Source organism: Astatotilapia calliptera, chromosome 5, assembly GCF_964374335.1.
Source record: "Astatotilapia calliptera chromosome 5, fAstCal68.1, whole genome shotgun sequence".
Classification (NCBI taxonomy): Eukaryota; Metazoa; Chordata; class Actinopteri; order Cichliformes; family Cichlidae; genus Astatotilapia; species Astatotilapia calliptera.
In genome coordinates, this window is record NC_137426.1 from 34,808,958 (window position 1) to 34,829,069 (window position 20,112).

The window sequence follows — 20,112 nt, forward strand, 5'->3', positions numbered from 1 at the left end:
TGTCGAGCGCAGATTCACTGAGGGCTCAACACAGACAGCATCATCAGAAGGAAAGTTGATAAAATAAATCACAAATTTTGTATTGTTCGATACATATGCGTACCGAACCGAAAGCACTGTATCGAACGGTTCAATATCGATACGAATATCGTTGCACCCCTAATATATATATATATATATATATATATATATATATATATATATATATATATATATATATATATATATATATTTAGCAAAAAGGAAATTTTTTAAGCCTAATCTTAAAAGTAGAGATAGAGATAGTAAATGAAACCACAAACAAGCCTGGCCTGTGTATGACATCACTCAGATCAGTAGCACAGAAGCAGCATTTTTAGATCCTGAGCTCTTACACTGAAAAGTCTAAAAGAAGTTTATCTGAAACCTCTGAGTTGGAAGAGGAAGGGCCAGTAGAGAGCTGTGTTACCTACTATGTTTTTTCTCCTCTTGATCCATGTTCTTCCAGTACAACTACCTCTGTGTGATGATGTGAGTGTGTAATCAGTGCAGTGATATCTTGTATAAATGTATAAATGTAGGAAGATCAAAGATTTTTAAGGTGAATGTACGAGCAAAAAGAAAAAAAAGATAAGAAAGAAAGAAGAATAGCCAAGTGGGGAGAGGAAATGCACAGCTGTCTCGGTGATGTGCGGTGGCTAACTCTTTCAAAACAGGGAGTCCAAACACTCTTTTATTCCCCTCTCTGTTCTCTGACATCATTCGTCTTCTGTTCAAAAACAGCCCTTTTCAAATGCATAAACTCATTCATCTACTTGTGCTCAAACTAGATTAACAACAAAGCTGGTGTATCCCTGCGAGTCCCTGAGCAGAGGGCGTGCTGCAGGCTTTTGCGAGCTCCAGTTCGCTCTCTGCACTGGAACGCTCTGCACTTCGACGCATGGCTCCATGGGGAAAACAAACACATTAACACAGCAGCATGTCATTGTGTTGTGCACTAGAAATTATGGTTTGATACTGATTTGCGCACCTTACTTCCTGCTGCTGATGTTTCCATGCTCAGGCTGCTTTTTTTTGGTACTGGCTAATGATGCAGAGAGTCACTACTCTGTAGTTCATTCAAATCTACAGCTCTCACTGGGCTGCACAGACAGTTAGGTCCACCAGCTCTGGAGCAGTTTTCACTATTCTGCTGCAGATTTCCAAAGAAATAATAATTTTAATGATTATGCAAATTTATTTCCCATTTTATATGTTGTTTTGAATATCTTATCAGCTGCAAAATAGTAATTTTATCAAGATAAGACATACTTTATAATGTAAAGGTGCTTTTCAATTGACCTTGCTTAGTAGGTTACTCTAGGCTTCTGATAACTTAGAACATATAAATCATTATTTTGTTATTGTGCTATACTGAAAAGATGGAGCCCATTTTACAGCAAAATATTAATTTTAAATTTTGTTTTGTCATTTTGATTTTATTCTTTTGACAAAGTTTTGAAATTTTCTGCTCATTATTGCCTACAATATATTGAGTAGTAGAATAGAAAAAGCTACATTTATAAAAAATACCCTTGAACATTTTACCATTTCACATATATCGTGATACTTTACTTAGGCAGATCCTTTGAAGTATTATATAAACCTTGCCATATGAGCAGTGTTTGTCTCTTTATTCCATATTTAATGGTGACTTGAACAAAATTCTGTCACAAATACAAATTTTAAATAACTAATAATACATAATAATAAATAAATAAATAACGGCTCTGCAAGCTGTCCAATGCTGACATTGTGATGTTGTGGGGTCCTGTAGCTCAGGAGGAAGAGCAGGTCATCTGCTAAAAAAAGGTTGATCATTCGATCCCTGGCTGCTTCAGTCTGTGTGCTTAATATCCTCGGGTAAGATACCAACCCCAAATAGCTCTCTGATATATCCATAAGAGTCTGAATGTGTGTGTACATTAGAGAGAGATCACTTAAGCATAGAACATGTACTTGTGTGAATGAGGCAAGCTGTACAAAGTGCTTTGAGTATTTTAGGTATAGTAGAAAATACATTTAAGAACCAAATCTTTGAATTGTTTTTAGCCATTTTCCGGACTTTGCCCTATAATAAGGTTTTTTCCCTCCCTGCATTTTCTGTTATGAAATTCTCTCCACATTCTTTGAGTGCCACATATTTCCTTATGTCCCTGGTGTCCGTATTTCATTCCATGTCTTCCCTAAAGCTTTTAGTTCTATTGAAACAGTGTTTTGTAATTTTCCTGTACTAATAGGAACTAACAGGAATGCAGCTCAGCCAGCACTGATGGACAGGTTGCCACAATTACAGATACCTACTGGTCTAGGCAGGAAATATAGCCCGCACCCAGAGGGAACACCTGGTCAATGGTTGCCTAAAGTGTAGCATAAAAAGTCATTCATTGTATTTAGTTGTGTTCTTATTGCCTGGCTCCAAAATGTTCCTAAGGCTCTCAGCCTGGAGGCAGAAAACCAGAGAAAACCTTGGGTTATACATAAAGATTTTCATGAAACTAAGTCATGAACACATACGGTACAGGGCATGTGTGCCCCAATTCCTTTCTTCTTCTTTTTTTTTAATGTTATCTTGCTACTGATACTGCAGTCTCTTTTCCCTCTTCAAGCATGGGCCCTCCAGAGCAGACATAGTGAGGTGACCATGGCATGTTAGACACACTGACTGACAGTAATTATCACCATTCATCATTAAGCATAAGCTAGGGATGATAAGAGCTCTTTATGTAAAATGTCAGCCCGCTGAAATGATGAAAATGATTAAAGGGCATTGGTTTGAAATAGAGACATACATGCTGCACTAGGGCTGAACTGAGCTGACAGCGCAGGGGCTTGTTGATAGAGCAGCCAGCGTGCAGGAAAATAAATAAAGAAGAAGTGTAATTTTACTTATTAATGAGAAAGGCATGGTGAGAACGGAGCTGGTATGGAAACATCACAGGGATCTCTGGGCTGGGCTGCAAGTCGAGTCCGTATTGATAAAATATCACCGTCATCTTGACTTAACTATTCTCTCTGCTCTGTCTCGCTGCTCTTCAGTTCAACACAGCTAACCTCTGCATGAACTCTCTCTGCCATAAATCAATAAGTTGAGCATACTTGGTCAGCTTTTTCAGCAGCATGAGCTACAAGTCAGGAGATCTGTTCTGTTCAGCAGGTGCTGCAGACAACATCCGTCCAGATCTCTGTGGACACCGTGAGCCACAGATATCATACTCTGTCATCTGCTTTCAGACTTTTATGTCTCTTCTCTTCTTGTCTACTGCCCCCTCCTCTCATTTTGCCCCACCACTCCTCTTTACCTGCTCTATAAATAGCTTGCCATGTCTCTCCTTTGCTGCGTCTACATCCCTCTGGATGTTTTCCCTGGGGAAGCCAGGCAGGCCCAGGCAGCAGTATAGCCTGCTATTCACACTTCTCTCCTCTGGGAATGGATGAGTCTCGCTGGCCCTGAGCATCCTCCACCCTTCATCATGCAGCAAGCATGATGCCTTGCAGGGATATATATACAAAGCAGGGTCTCACGCTCAAGCATGGGAGCACCTGGTAAAGTAAGATGTGAGAGATTGTGCTGGGTGGGGTTTGAGTAAACTGCATCATCTCATCAAGCATCCAGCAGAGGAGCAGGTACTGTGCCTGCTCTTTCTGACCCAATCTTGTGCTTGTGGATAGCGGTAAACTGGGCCGTGTTTACGGTGTATTCTGCTGTTTACTTGTTGAAAAAGCGCTGTGTCCAGTGCATTTTGTGCTGATAATATGGAAAAAGTTGTGCAGTGCACACTTCTATGCTTCATTTCCATAACAATCTTGGAAGCTCTGGCAGTGATGACGATGACAGCTTTCTTGTGTCTCCAGTGTTCAAATACACCCCCCCCCCCCCCCCCCCGCCCCCACATAGCATATTTAGTAGTTGTTTAAAGTCTCCTCTTCTGTTATATACATACTGTTAAAGTGGCAGATGCTCAAGTTAAACATGGCAGTAATAATTCCTGTGAGCCAAAAGCTCTGACATGAAAAAGCTCTAAACGTTCAGTTTCAGATAATTTTTTTTACTCTTATGTCTTCATGTTAATGAGAGGTGATATCTTTAATATGCTAATATAAGACTTACAGCTCTAACAGTCAACACAGAATCCTCAATCACCTTTTTTCCCCGTTTAGAAAACAGATGCCTCAAAGGCAACCAGCAGCACTCAGGGCTTAAAGTTAGGGTGAGTGTGGAAGCAATATAAACTGCAATTCCTGTAGTGGCCACTAGAGGCTGGCTTTACCTGGAATCTATTCCCATAGACTAAAAATGCCCAACTAAAAAGATGAAAAAGCATTATTTACTGTCAAATGTTTTTTATGGATTTTGTATTTATTTTTTATTTTCTGCCTGTAGGTGAAGTTTTCCCCTTCACAACAACTATTACGATTTCATCAATCATGTAATAAATATCTGCCTTACTTGTTTTTATTTTAAGAGCCTTCTTATTCATTCTTGCCAGTGTTAGGATGATAGTAAGACCTTAGTGAAAAAAAAACACATTTTTGTGCTGTTAAACTTGACACCTATAGCGCTGAGCTGGAAAAAATCAACAAATCAAAAATGCATGAACCAGGTAACGACTGCATTAAAAAAGTATCAACCATGCGGGGGAATCCTATTACTCTGGGATAATGCTAAAAATCACTTTAGTACACCTAACAGATTGAGTTTTCAGTCCTCACTCTCTGTCTGCTGGAGTCCCGTGGGGGCCCTGCTGCTGTACATGGTGCCAGGGATCTGTTTATTTTCATGGATATTAAATGTTAAAAATGAGCTTTGTTAGGCATATTGACCTTCTGTTTGACTGTAGAATTATTGCACAGCTGCTGGACTCTGTATTGTACACCAATTTCTGACCAAGTAATGGCTGGCTCAGTTTTAATTAGATTTTTATTTATTTATTCATTTACTTTAAACTTAACAAAGTCAGTCATGTCCTCAATATGGCAGCACTGAACTGATATTTTTAATTTAGCATTTTTTGGTGCTCTAGTCAGACCTGCATATTTAACACAGTAAAGTTATAATAGTAGATTCTAAGCAGAAACCCTTCATTCAAATTTCTACGTACCTTATTGTCAGGGGCATTTTCTATAGTAAAAACCATCAACCCACCATCCTGTGACTGACTCGAAATATTAGTGGATCTTAAAAAACAGAACTTCAAAAGGTACATTTTTTATATATTGTATAGTCAATATAGTAAAATATTTAACCTTTTTTGTTATAATTTTGATGATTTTGCTGGTATTTTAAAAAGGAATCCAGTGTTTTAAATTGTTAAAATATTGACAATACAGTTTCTTGGTTAGGATTCCTTTAACAAACTGCATCAGTGCAGCATGGCATGGAGGCAGTCAGCTTCTGGCACTGCTGATGAAGCCCAGGTTAGTGTGATATTGGCCTTCAGTTTGTCTGTTTTTGACTTCACTACCAATTAGTCAGCATGTGGCACTGTTACAGCCCAGGTAAGATGCTTAGCTGTTCTCTCTGTTTAAGGAGTAGCTTGATATGAGGAAGTTGGTAATCAGCCTCAGTCCAGTTCTCATCCTTGAATCTGCTTTTGTTGACCCATGAAGGAAAATAAAACAACAGAGATGACTGCCACACTTTTCCTTTCCAGTTAACTTTCTGTTAATGTGCTCGTTCCACTTTCATTAGTTTTGCTCTCCATTTGGGAACTAATAATAATACGTTTTTATTTTTTTCTCACTCAACATGTGTTAATAGACCTCTCTGCATTGAATCATACTTGTTATTAATCTCTGTCTGTCTTCCACATCATATCTTTCATCCTGTCTTCCTTCTCTCACCCCAACTGGTTGCAGCAGATGGCCGCCCCTCCCTGAGCCTGGTTCTGCCGGAGGTTTCTTCCTGTTAAAAGGGAGTTTTTCCTTCCCACTGTCACCAAAGTGCTTGCTCATAGGGGGTCATATGATTGTTGGGTTTTTCTCGTAATGTATTATTGTAGGGTCTACCTTACAATATAAAGCGCCTTGAGGTGTTGTTGTTCTGATTTGGTGCTGTATAAATAAAATTGAATTGAATTGAATAACTGTGTTTCTATATAAGTATTTAATAACTGAATGTTATGAATGTCCAAAATAAAGCAAATACAAATAATACAATTAAAATATGTAAACGATGTCAGAAATAAAGAAAAAAGAGATTACACATTTTTGTGTATACCACACAAAAAAAGCAGGGGGGAATGGACCAGATTTAAATACCATTTAAATGTGGTAATTGTTTCTGTAAACTCAGAGCATATGTCCAAAGAAAACTTGCAATGCAAATAACACAGAAACAACAGACTAAAATCTATCAAAATTCAAGGAAAGTTTACAAGAAATTAAACAGTTGTTTCCTGACTAAACGCTGAACTTTAGGCCAAAAAATTAAATAACGATTCAAAAAATTAAAAAGTCGGGTTCAGGATTAAATTTTTGACAAAATACTCAAAAATAAAAAATTTTTGTATAATTATGTAAATTTATGCAAACATATCTGAGCCATTCAAAATATTTAATGTGAATAAAAAAACCAAGTGTATATTATTTTTTTATTTTTTATCCAAAAATTGGTGTGTGTGTGTGTGTGTGTGCGTGTGTGTGTGTGTGCATGCGTGTGCGTGAATGTGTGCGTGTGTCCACACTGTTTCATACCATTTCCACTTGTTTGTTCTGTCTACCACTTTAAAACCTATTGGTGGCACTTATCATATGAGTTCAGAAGCAGAGGGTGAAAAGTTGAAACAAAGTCTTTTCTAAAGGGAACATCTGCATCTGCGTGTCATTATAAGTCTCTCAGCCGTCTTCTCCCGCCATCGGTTGTACTGCTTTCTTGGTACCAAGGACAAAAGGCTTACACCACAATGGAGACATTCGGAGGAAAGAAGAGCCTCTGGGGAGAAAAACTTCAGGGAGAGTCTGAAGAAAGATGAGACGAGGAAGAAGAGGGAGGAAGGTTAGTGTAGGTGTGGAGGTAACGAGATGAAGCTTTAATGATCCCTGTGGGGAAAATGGGCCACTGCAACAAATGCTAAAAAGACACAGCAAGAAACACAGAAAGAAAATGGAAAAAAAGAGCTGAACACCATTGAACAAAGCACCGTTTTTACAGCAAGTTAGACATATGGAAAACTGCCACAAAGGACAGTGAGTATTTATTCAGATGGGGAGATGTGAGGATATGTAGAAAAACATGCTGAGAGTAAATTAAGAAACGACAAGGACAATGAAGGCATAAATGTGTAAAATATTCATTTTCTCTTAAAGAAAAATGTAGCCCATATATCTCTGTTACATCATTGTTTCTCTATTGTGGCTCTACTAAGCAGGGCTCCTCTGTAGGCTGGCAGTGTTCTCTCCTATTGATGGTTTCTTACTGTTTACAGTTTTAAAAATAGAGGTAAAGTCTATAGTCATGTATCTACAGGTCCAAGTGATTGGACTCCACACTGAAGAAAATATTTACACTCAAAATGCTGACTTTAAGTGATTTGATGTAAATTCTTCAAGTAATTTTTTTGCATAAGTACAAAGGAAAACATTAAATTTAAATGAAATGTATTGGATTGGTATGCATTCAATTTATACTAAGCATATTTTCCTTAATGATTAATTATGTGAATAAATAAACTTTTGCGTTTATACATTTCAGTTACATTTTACTCAAAATTATTATAATCAGTTTGTTAGGTGAGGAGGTGATTATTGAAATTATTCATGGCCAAAAAGGTACCAGAAAGTATGTTAACTGGCATCAGCTTTTACAATGCACCATAAATACATTAAAATGTGCTTAGATTAATTAAAAAAAATGTACCATTATAATAAGGAATTAGCTGATGTACTCAGGTTTGTAATCCAATCCACATTTTAAAGGCAAACTTCATCAAGAAAAGATGCAGTCACTGCATTGTCGTTCCTTCCCTTAATGGCTGCTCCACTCTGTCACAGATCACTACCTTCTTATCAGTGATGAGCATTCAGTGTTGAACTCTGTGTGTGTGTGTGTGTGTGTGTGTGTGTGTGTGTGTGTGTGTGTGTGTGTGTGTGTGTGTGTGTGTGTGTGTGTGTGTGTGTGTGTGTGTGTGTGTGTGTGTGTGTGTGTGTGAGAGAGAGAGAGAGAGAGCATCTCTCTGTCTTTCTCGAGTCTTTAGTTTATTACACAGTGGATGAGAGCCAGCATTAAGGCTGTACACATGCAAACCTTCTTGGAGCCTGCTTGAAAATTCTTATAGCCTGAAAATAAAAATAGGTTTTCTGTAACAGTTTTATTTTAAAAAAGCAAACAAACAAACAACAACAAAAAACTATATGAGGGTTTTTTAAATGCATTACACACAATATTTACTAATACTATTAACTCAGTAATTATCAAAATAGTATTAAGCAAGAAGGTAGGAAAAGAAGAAAAATGACCACAGAATGCTGGCATAATGTGTAGTAACATATGTTGTGGGTAAGCATTTGCAGCAACACAAACATGTTATGTATTGGGTGTGATCCCAGCCTGGAGTTCTGCTCCCATGTGTTGTGGTTTATTTACAGCTCATTTGTCATCCAGGAAGCCACATGATTTTGTTCCCTTCTCTGTAAAATGAAAGTCAATACTGGCTGAAGAAACTTTACAGAACTCAGTTTACAGGGTTTTTCTTCTTCTTCTGATGCCCTCTTTAAATCTTGTCAAACAAAACTAGACTTGGGGAAATTTAGTGAAGCAGCCCAGATAACTTCAGTTGAGTGACGGAGAAGAATCTAATGTTGACACATTCATCAGACTCATTTTACTTTAAGATAAGTCTTGGAATAGTAAGCAAAGAAAAAGCTGCTTTGCTATGAAGAAAATCTTTAAAGAGGGCCGTGATTCAAGCTAATTCTGATAAGGTTATATTCTGTGAATCTGGGTCTTGACATGACAACTGAAAGTTGAACAGCCCTTTGAAGTTTACCAACATGTGCTAACCCTAACCCTTACACTTTACACTCATTTTCCCCTCTGATCTGTTTTCATGGCCTAAAGTCAATTATTATTTTGCACTAGTACCTAGTACCTATGCAACATGAACGCCACAACAATGTCTTTAAGGCAAATGTGGTGTATGGCTTTGTGTCAGACTTGGGAACCTCGGTCATGGTCTTTTGTGTAGCCATTTCCCTTGTTGTCAGGTTTCAAAAATGGTGGTTTTGATTTTTGTGATGGAGACATTCTCATGACTCATCGAGTGACCCCACTGTTGACATCACATTGGATCACCTCAGATCGCTTGGAACCCCAAGCAGTTACAGAGACAGTACCTGGTACCAGGTACTACCACCTAATGGAAAACTCCAAAACTGAGTTGTGGAGTGCAAAGATGACCCAAGTTGGTACTGGAGGATATGTTCTCTTTCGGTTGATGCACTCGGTACAACACATACTATGGGATGTCATAGCCCCACATGTCTTGGCTGAAGACATGTCTATTCATGCCTTTAAGGCAGTGTTAGTGGATCTGTGTGCTAGGCAGAGTTATGTCCCCAAAGTGCAGACTCACAGGCAGGACTGTGAGTTTATAGGTAAACAACTAAACGGGAAGGTTAACTGGGAGATCCTAAACAGGCAGAATTATACATGGAATTACTATACAGACAGGAAACACAGCAAGAAGGAGATCACAACACTGGACAGAAGGAGACAGAGACATTATATACACAAGAGGGAATCCAGGCAGAGAGGAAACACGGCTGGACATAATCTGACTGACGAAACAGGGAAGCAGAACAGAACATCACCTACACAGGACTATCACAATAAGACAGGACATACACTGAGACACAGACTATACAAACAATTGCACACACATGACACTAGGATACAAACAACAGAGTGAATACAGCGGATGAAATACTGAATAACTGGAACATAAATAACTTCATAAACCAAAACTATACCATGAGCCCTACTCAAAACTCAAAACATGATAGGGAGATGAACTGTGATGACTTATGAGCAGCCCTGTAACACAGTTCTCCCTCATTTCGATAACCACTGCTCATCGAGCCCAGCTGCACAGGGAGGCAACCTTGTGTTGCACCCCGTTTGCCTCCTTCAGGGAACAGATGTTACAGGCGTAACATTTTTAGTGTATAGCCTGCCAGCACTCCTCCATCGTAGATCGCTAAAATGGAAGCCAGTATTTGAATGAAACGTCTTTCAACAGGTAAAAATAAAATGTAAACACATTCACAATCATGATAAATCTATTTGCACTTCTTCCAGCTCATAACTTATTACCCCAAATAAAATCACATTTTCTTTCTTTCTTTTTCTCACTCTGCAGCATAGCTGTGCCTGATAAGCCATGATTGTACGTTTCTTTTCTATACAGCAGGACTGTCAGTTAAAAATTAAAGAGGTCCAGTTCAAGAAAATAACAAAGTTCCAGAATGTCATAAAGTTCCACCTGCTTCAGAATTCAGTGCAAGATATTTCAATATATTTAATTCTTTCTCATTCAAAGTTAATCAAGGTTTGCATTCAAAAGTTAAAAAAAATAACTTTTAGAAAAAGCTATCCTAAAATTAAATGCTTAATTTAAAAAAAAGGAAAACTTGTACTCTGCGTTTCCCCTTTTCTTCTTTTTCCTTCACATGTAACCCATCTCAGCTTTAACCCCTCTTTTCTTGCTGCTCCCCTGACTTACTTCTTCAGGCTTCTCTCATCTCCTCGTGGAGTTTTCTGTTTTCCCACATGCACTCTAAATAAATTATTTGATTGGCTGAGCAGCATCACATGGAATGACTCACAAAGCATGTGATTGGTCTGTGTGTTTCCTGTGTACCAGAGCTGTTGAATATATCCATTAACATCTACCTTATTCATGAACCCATTCAGAACAGCTGTGCCAGACTGAAATAACCAGCAAAGAATGGCATCTGGGTCTGGATCTGGACTGCTGTACAACTCATTGGTGACCGAGGATTCACACTTTCAATCTCAAAAATGCCTGAAAACTACTTTACTTTAATCACCCACCATCATTGGATACTCAAGTGTCCTGGTGTGGTGCATTAACACGATCTACTAATAATGTGCTCTCTCTTTGCTTGTGAGCACCAAATGAACAATTTGGGAATCATATCAGTCTCCCTTAATTCATTTCCACCTTTCATTTCTTCATTTCATCTGCCTGACTTGAACCAGCACACCTCCCTGTGACTGTTACTGCTCATCATGAGCATTTAAAAAAAAACCCATACACTTGCATCTGTAAAGAGGAGAGGAGGGGAGCGCTGGCGATGAAAAGAATGCTTGTAAATTATTTCATATTGGTTTGAGTTTTCTTGAGAGGCAGTAATTTATGTGGACTTGTTCTTATAATTGGAGAGTATGGAATTGGTGTTGGGACTGCAAAGCAATTCTAAAAACAAAACTAGAAAGGACAGACAATAGCTCTGTGTGTCCCAGTGTGTGCGTCTGTGTGTGAGAGAGAGACTAAGAGGAAATAAAAGAGAAAAAGCGAGCGCCAGCGTTCGGTGTTTTGGTGAAGCTCCTCTCATCTCCGTGAAGGCTTTTATCGTCCGTGGTCGCAGCAGCTATGAGGAGCGTTACAGGCGGCTCGAAGAGAGACAAGAGAAGGAGAAGCTTGTTAGAGCAGGGAGGTGTTGATGAGATAATTACACAGCTGTCACTGTGCCTGTCTCACACAAGAGCTGTGCCATCAATGAGTGTGTCTGTACATATGTGTGAGTGTGCATATTTGCTTGAAAGGATGTACACTTATGCGTTGGTCTATGCACATTTTTGATTGCCATCGAATGTTGCCTTTTATTTCTCTGCATGTACACATGCTATATGTGTGTGTGCTGATACACTTTGTGTAGAGTGATGGCTGCACTCTCCTTTCTGAAATGCATGACCATGTCTTTTGGGGTGGAAATGAAGTTTTGAGCTGTGTTTTGCCATTTCCTCCATCTATACTCCCCTCTTTTTTTGTGTTTGTGTGTATACATATATATATAAAACACCCAGCACGCCCCTGCGGGCGGTTTATCCTTCAAGCTCGGGTCCTCTACCAGAGGCCTGGGAGCTTGAGGGTCCTGCGCAGTATCTTAGCTGTTCCCAGGACTGCGCTCTTCTGGACAGAGATCTCCGATGTTATTCCCGGGATCTGCTGGAGCCACTCGCCTAGCTTGGGAGTCACCGCACCTAGTGCTCCGATTACCACGGATATATATATATATATATATATATATATATATATATATATATATATATATATATATATATATAAAGACAACTTTGTTGCTATTGGCCATACCGAGCCATCGACAGCGCTGCAGGCGAGCCGTTCTGTGACAGCCCATAATCCTTCCACGTTGACTCCAGCCACACATGCGCCCACTTTCAGCCGGCCACGACCACTGCTGCCTTTTCAGAGGCATCGGAAGGCCTGGCTGATTTGACACATGCCTGTGACATGAAGTGCCAGGCCGCAGGCGCTCAGGCACGAGCCCCGGCGCTAACCTACCAGTCCGATGGAGTCGTGGGGGCGAGAGAGGAGGGAAAAGAAATGGCACTCCGAAAAAGTTGAGCGCCGCCCTGGGAAATATGTGTTGTGTCTCTGAGTGAGTGGGAACAAGCTCCCAAGTTGGCGGACAGCTTTTTCATTTGGCGCTCCCCGAGATGTGGAGGAGAGCAGCACAGAGAGAAATTGGTGAAGGTGTAGGTGGGGGTGATGGTTTGTGTTCCTGTTATTAAGAGAATGCTGTGAAACAGGAACAAACTCAATTTCAAGCCCGGGGGTCCTCAAGGAGATGCACTCTCGGTCCCTCCGCCTGGCCAACGCCAAACAGAGGCTTTTAACCTCTTCACTGCTGCAGAGCTTTTGAGACCGAGCTCTGCTGCTGGAGCTTACTGGAGGTCAGCCTGTTCCCTCAAAAGCCTTGTAAAGCACTGCTTTTAGAACTTTGTGAAAACAGCGCTTGAAGGTGGAGGTGGGAATGCAATGAAGAAAAGGAGAATTAAAAAAAGAGGATTGAGCTTTTTTCCGCTTTCCTCCATACAAGATGAGACAAAGTGTGTGTGTGTGTGTGTGTGTGTGTGTGTGTGTGTGTGTGTGTGTGTGTGTGTGTGTGTGTGTGTGTGTGTGTGTGTGTGTGTGTTGGGGTGTGTGTATACAAAGTGCTAATTACTGCCTGTCCTCTCTTCTATTCACACAGTTGCCGTCACATTAAAGCAAAGCAGCAGACATGCCACTAAACCCTATCGCTTGTATACGAGTCATAATTCAGGCAGCCAGAGCAAATTAGATAAATGACTCCCACCACCTTCAAAGACAGAGGGATTTCTCATTTGAGTGGAAATTAAATTAATACCACTGGGAACGGCTTGTGAATCTTCACACGGTCTGCGGCAGTGATAACATGCCGCCTCACATATTTTCAGATTCAGGGAGTGGATTTATTTGTCTTTATTTTTTTGTGCTTTAATAATAACAGTATAGTGGAGCAAAATTCCCTCGGTGCAGCGAAGAATTATTAAATCCACTTGCACCGGTACGCTGCTTTCATTATGTCACTTTGGCGGGCCGGCGGAGAGCACTCAGGGGAGTGTAATTGGCGACATCCATTTGTGACCTTGGCTAGAGCGCAAGGGGCTACCGCATCATCGATACGATGCAATGGGATGTCGGCGCCTTGGCGAGGGAGAGGCAGAGAGAAGGCTGGGAGATGAGGGAGGGATGGATGGAGGGATGAGCGAATGGTGGCACTGCCATCTGTCTGTGTGTTCTGACCCACTGCCCTCCACAGCGGCCCAATGCCCAAATTAGAAGGAGTGACACACCAGCTAATTGCAACACGTGAGAAAAGCTACAGCCTTTGCACAGAGAAATTAGGAGATGACGAGACTCCACTTGGCAAGATTTTTATGGAAAAATACTTGTGTCTTATTACTCTAAATCATGAAGTGGAGCTTCAGTGAAGAAGAGTGCTCCATCCCCATTACTTCATTTTGCACTCATCCTAGTTGCCTCTATGAATTGTGGGTGTTCTTGACCCACTGCAAGCCACAAATTGACACTTGAGAGCAAAACACACAACTCCCTCTGCAAAACAGCAGCCAGTAAGCACTGTTCAGAGTTGGACTAACCCAGATTAGATCTCTTCATTACTTCTAAGAATGGCTGACTCCTGCTATTTGGAGCCACCAAAGAGCCAGACAGCCCAGAATCATTTTAATAAAGTGAGCTGCAAAATAAGTGATTTTGTGCATGTCCGTGTGTGTGTGTGGGTGTATGCACACGCATCATTTGCGTTGAAGGGCTGTCAACCCACACAGGTGTTTTCAATGATTCCGCCTAATTAGAACGTTCTTCAGGCTACAGTTAGGAACAACTATGCTAGGAGACTCGAAAGTCACTACACTCTGAAAAGCATCTTATTGCTCTTAATTCATAATTATTACATAATTATCAGCACAAATTACAGTTAATAATAAAAATAAAATAATTGCTTTGCAGTCAGTTGCCATCTTCAGAGTGATTTTGGCGCATCAAGATGACACTAAAACAGCATTAAAACAGAAACAGCCTCCTATTGACAGAGGGGGCAAAAGTACAGATATTCTGTACTTTTATAGAGTAGCAGAAGTACAGAGAGTGTTAAAAAATACTTCAGTAAGAGTCGAAGTACTGATTCAACTTCTTTACTCACGTAAAAGTAAAAAAGAACATAAACAGAGAAAAAGAAGGAATTTAAAAAATATCTCTATTTTGTTTCCTACTCTGTAGAGAGTGACTTTGCCTCTAACAGGAATATTAGTAGAGAAGAGGCTAAAATGGGATCCAGCAGGTGGGAAGGCCTTTGAAACATTCACGGTACAGCAAACTAACCTGTTTATCCTGCACTAACCTGCAGAGGATTTTCATACAACCTTTAAATAACACAGTTAGTCGGCCTCAGCATGTTTCACAATATAAGAAAAAACCCTAATGTCACATGTACAGACCCAATATCTGATTTAAAAACATGAGGACTTACATATAAGCTTCACATTTACAGTTTAACACCACTGAGCAGTCCTCACCTTTAAATCTAAGCTCTCTTCTTCCTCTCCTGTCCAGTCTTTCTTATCTTTCTCCATCTCTGAGTAAAGTTAGCTTTCTTTCTTTTCTCTCCCTGTGAAATACAGCAGCTGGACCTTTAGCTGCAACACACCGTGAGACAAACTTCACACAGGTTGTGCGTTTGTTAATGTTTGATAGAAATGCTGCACTGAAATGACCTACTTAAATAAAATAAATTCTCTTTATGTGCGCTCCTCTCCAGTAGGGCTTGCTAGTTGCTTAAGTACTGCAAGAATAACTTACGGAGACCTGGAGTTGGTAATTAAAAACACCGAGCCACTTTAACCCCTGAATTTGGTAAACAATTTTGCTTCTTTCATCTCTTTTTACTTGGTGATTAATACTGAAACAGGACTGCCTTTCATGTGTCACTGTTCACTCTCATATTTGTTTTAATGTTTGAAGGCTTGCAGGGACGTCAAATAGTAACTCCCCTCAAAATCTGTTAAAGCAAAAGTAACGAGCCTGTTCTGAAAATATAAGAAGTCGAAAGTACAGATATCTGTTTAAAAAAGTAGGGCGTAAAAGTAAAAGTACAGAAACCTGAACATTCTGGTACGGTAACAAAGTATTTGTACTTTGTAGTGTCAAGTCAGGAGTTACATGTAATCTGTGATAATATTGTGACTAACTGCCGTAAATATTTAAAAATCAGTTGCTGTCTAACACTAACCAGAAAAGCTCAGTGTAGTCACTGGGCAACCTCCGATAGGACTGTATTCAAAAAAAAGACCACATAAGCTCTTATTGTAATAAATGTGCTGACACCTTTAGATGTGGAGGGAAAAGATTTTCTTTCGTGCTAGAAGATGGAGCCTTCTAAGATGTTCAACGCTGTAAAAGAGTGTGTTTTTTTGTTAACCTAACCAAATATTCTTTGTGGCTATATCAAACTAACCGGTGGGTGAAACAAAAAAAGGGATATTACTATATAAAGGCTAACAGAGGCACTTTAATGATTACAGGCACTTCTGCAGACACAATAGATACTTCACTCTTTGTTTTCACCCTTATTTTTGTTCCATGCCACATTTACTATGTGAACCAGTCTCTGCTCTCTCATCAGCCGTGTTTCCAGCAGCGACAAGCAACTGTTTCAGTGAACAAACTCTGATAAACACAAAAAACGCAGCAGGATGCTTCAGATACAGTTTTCCTCAGACAGTGTTGACGTTAGTGTTAGAGCTGATACTGGACTAATCTTGGCTTTTTTCTTTTGTGTCTGCTGAATTTGAAAGAAATTTCCATAGTCTTTTTTTTACTGTATATTATATATACTGCATATTTATTGCAGTATTATGAAAAGATATGTAGGAGTGTTTGTTGTTAAAGTTATGGAGAAAGCCAGACGTCAGTCAAGCACAAAGTGCTCGCACAGTTCTGAGAGGACATCTAATCAGGCAGAAGAGAAAACACCTGTGTAAGACGCTTTAAGTGCTCATTACGCGCATCAGCTTTTTTCCTGTCACTTATCGTCAATCAATGTCTGCGCATCTCTTCCTGTGCATGAAATGTCTCTCTGTGGTGCTTTTCTAGTTTTCAGACATCATAGTTACTCATGAACTATCACAGAGGAAGATATGTAAATGTCATCATTTCCTTTTTGCCGGCAGACTGCCATCTACAAAACATGCAAATGCACAAAAGCGCAACTTCTGAACAGTCAGTGTCATCATTTCTGAACTTTCACTTTGCAGCATTTTCCAAGGAAACCACAGAGATCACCTCACGGTTGTTTTCTGAAAAATTATCCGTATGAGTAAAAAGCATGAACTCAGCCAGCTGAGGGGGAGGAGGCCAGGCCTTGGCAGTTCGCTTGCTGCTTTGAGGGAAAACGGTTGCATACGGTAGCAAGAGAGACAGGAAGAGAGCAAGTGTCAAGCAGAGAGATGAAGATGAGAGACCGAAAGCTAAGAAGTGTGAAGTGTTTTGTTAAACTCATTCTAATATGGGGAACAGCACTTGGCTGCTTGACAAGCAGCCTTGGGGCAGAGATCATATTAGCTGGAAGTGCTGGAGGGGTGAGATACACGCACATACACACACATACCTGCTTGAGCAGACTGTATGGACACTGCTGCTGTGTAGAATTAATAGTTCACCAAGATTTTTCCTCAGCTGTCCATCCCATCTTGTAAAGTCCTGTCACTCAGATGTGTTTTGATCGAATGTGGAGTGAGTTTTAGATGCAGCTGTATCGGATAAAGACACAAAACATACAGAAATTATAGGAAGAAGGACAAGTCTGTGTGAGCTGAAAATACTTTAACTTCCATTTGAAGTGAACATGACTCAAGCGCGTGGGTCTCCATGAAGATGCTGCTACAGGTCATTCACAGTAAATGGAGGTTTTTATTTTCAAATTCTAAAATGTCATAAGTTAGCTGTTTGCACTTTTTAAAAGCTTGATGACCAAACAAGCTTACTGGGTTGGTCCTGGGCTGTATTATATAGTGCTACCAAATTGAATTATTATATAATTATAGTTATTAAATTATGTTTATATTAAATATTTATAAAATTGCTGCTATTTCTGTGACACGACTTTCTCTAAAACCTTTTTTTTTTTACTTTTATTTTAACATTTAGCTCGGGCTTCCTATTTGAATTTTCTCTCTAGCCCAAAATGATCGAGGAGTTATGGGAACGTGGTTTGCCATTTGCCAAAAGCAAGGTGGAGCTGATTATGCTGCCCGTGTTCAGACAGCAGTACTTTGTGAATGCTTTGTGTTACTGTGACACACCGAATATCCCGTACAGCTCGTCTTCTCAACTTTCTAAAACAATGAGCATAATGGAGTTACAGTCATTTGAACAACACTTATGATGGTAAAAAAGAGTTCAGCTATGTGTTAGCTATTTCAGGTTGGGCTCATTTAAAAACCAAAAACAATTAAACAAACAAGCAAACAAACAGGGAAAAAACACATGCACCAAATGCTTAACTACCAGGTAAGAGAAAAAAAACTTCTCATTTCAGTTTTTTTGCTGTAACAAAGCTAAAGATAAGTTAAGTGTTAGTCAGTCTGACATAATTGGCTTCAAACAGAACAAATCTGCACTTAAATGCCCAAATAATACTGCAGTACTGGACTGGTATTTTTACTTTTACTGACCAAACAAAAGTGGTTTGCGCTGTAAGCCAAATTCACGCACCCTACATCCTTACCTACGGCCAATACTGAAGCACCAGTCAGCCTAGCATGTACATGTCTGGACTGTGGGAGGAAACCCACACAGAAAGGCCCCAGAAAGGTCTGAAACCACAGCCTTGCTGTGAGGCATGTTCACACTGCACCACTGTGCTGCCCTTGAAACTTCCAGCCAACAAGCAATAAACAAAAGTACCATGAAAAATAGAGACAGGCAAACAGTGTCTGATTGGTCGCCGCCTGCTTGGAGTGACACTTTGCCGTAATGTTTTGTCAAACTGTTTTGCACTCTTGTTAACCTTCTGTATGTCCGTCCCATGTGTTACATGCTGGTGTTTGGTACTTGCCTTTTACATGCCACTTCTTTCCTGACTTAAAACACATATGAAAATGGAGCATTCTGATTGGTGGTTTTCACCCATATAAACAAACAAGTTAATGCAGTGTTTCTATTCCACTCTGAAAAGCAGTGTTTCGTGTCCTGTTCTATTCTGAGCTCATACCACTGAGGTTCTGAGGCGCCGTGATGGGTGAAACAGGTCAAGGTGACATCACGGATGTGACACCTGGCTTAGAGTTGCCGTGACGACCGTCCCGGCTCATCAGTCACACCTGTCAGACAGGTGTATGTGTGTATGTGGGGTGCTCTGTCGGGTGCCAGTGCACACAGAGGATAGTTATGAAGGACAGGATGGATGGGGCAGGATGAGGAAAAACAATCATTTAAAGTTCACCACTTACCTCCTCCGGTGTGTTGTTCTCTTCTCTCTCTTTTGCAGTGAATCTACTGGACACGACTACAATCTCAGGAGACTGGGGCTGGCTAACATATCCATCACATGGGGTAAGAATGACATCTGATACCGGCATGTTTGCAGGGCAGTCGTTTTGTACTGCGTCTGCGCTTAATCCCAAGTCCATAAATTTAAACCCCAAAAATACCTGTTTGCAAGTTATTTCTATTTTTTCCCATTTGAAAGCATGTGAGGTGATTTTCCAGTTGGTGGGGAAGCCTGTTCTTATTAAACGCGATCCAGTTGTAACTCTGACACGAAAGGCTAATTACATGTTCGTCATTTGCAGTCAGACAACTACACACAGCACTCACCTAATTCCAACATTGGCTTTGACATCACTCTTAAGCCCCCTGCACATACTGGCAGCAAGGTGCGTATTGCAGAGTGGGATTTGGGGTGGAGGTGGCTCAGCCCCCAGCGAGACAGGGAGGAGAGAAAAAGATGAAAGAGAGAACGAGGTGAGAGCGAGGGCACGGCGTCGCCGCATTAGCATATTGTAATGCCACATGATGATGCCTGGGGTGATGAATTAGGACTCCAGCCGCGATCTTTATAGCAGAGAGATGCCACCGTGTCCCTGACTCCCTCGGCTGTCAGCGAAGTGCTAGAAACATTTAACTCACCTCCGGCCCACACAACAGAAGGCGGTGTGATTGAACGGCGGCCAGGAGGAACAGATGGATTGTCTTTCAAGTCCTGAGAAAAGAGCTGGAAGAATTGGATTAGAGCTTTGAGTGAAATCACTCCTTCGGCGTGATACCAGCGTGAGAAGTGAGTCTCCTCCATCCTGACAGGTCCATGTTCTAACATCTAGATTACATAAACTCAGCCTGTAGTGTTTCATTTAATTGGTTCAATATGCAGGAAATATTCACTCATAATTTGATGAGAGAGATTTTCTTTCCTCGCTGCTCCTGCAGAACAAACACTTGGCAGAGTAGATGTAGAGTAGGAGTTCAGCTTTGTGGCGCTGTAGTCAGGCTACATACACTATGATTA

General features: G+C 40.4%; 1 protein-coding gene across 6 annotated transcripts in view; it reads left to right on the forward strand.

The window, feature by feature from the left end:
* The window catches only part of epha8 (eph receptor A8), a 136,397-nt gene that overhangs the window by 16,315 nt on the left and 99,970 nt on the right, over window positions 1-20,112 (forward strand). For all 6 annotated transcript variants that reach the window (XM_026169027.2, XM_026169028.2, XM_080302137.1 and 3 more), the window contains one exon: window positions 19,096-19,160. In XM_026169027.2, the coding sequence (XP_026024812.1) occupies window positions 19,096-19,160 (65 nt within the window). The remainder of the gene's footprint in view (window positions 1-19,095; window positions 19,161-20,112) is intronic.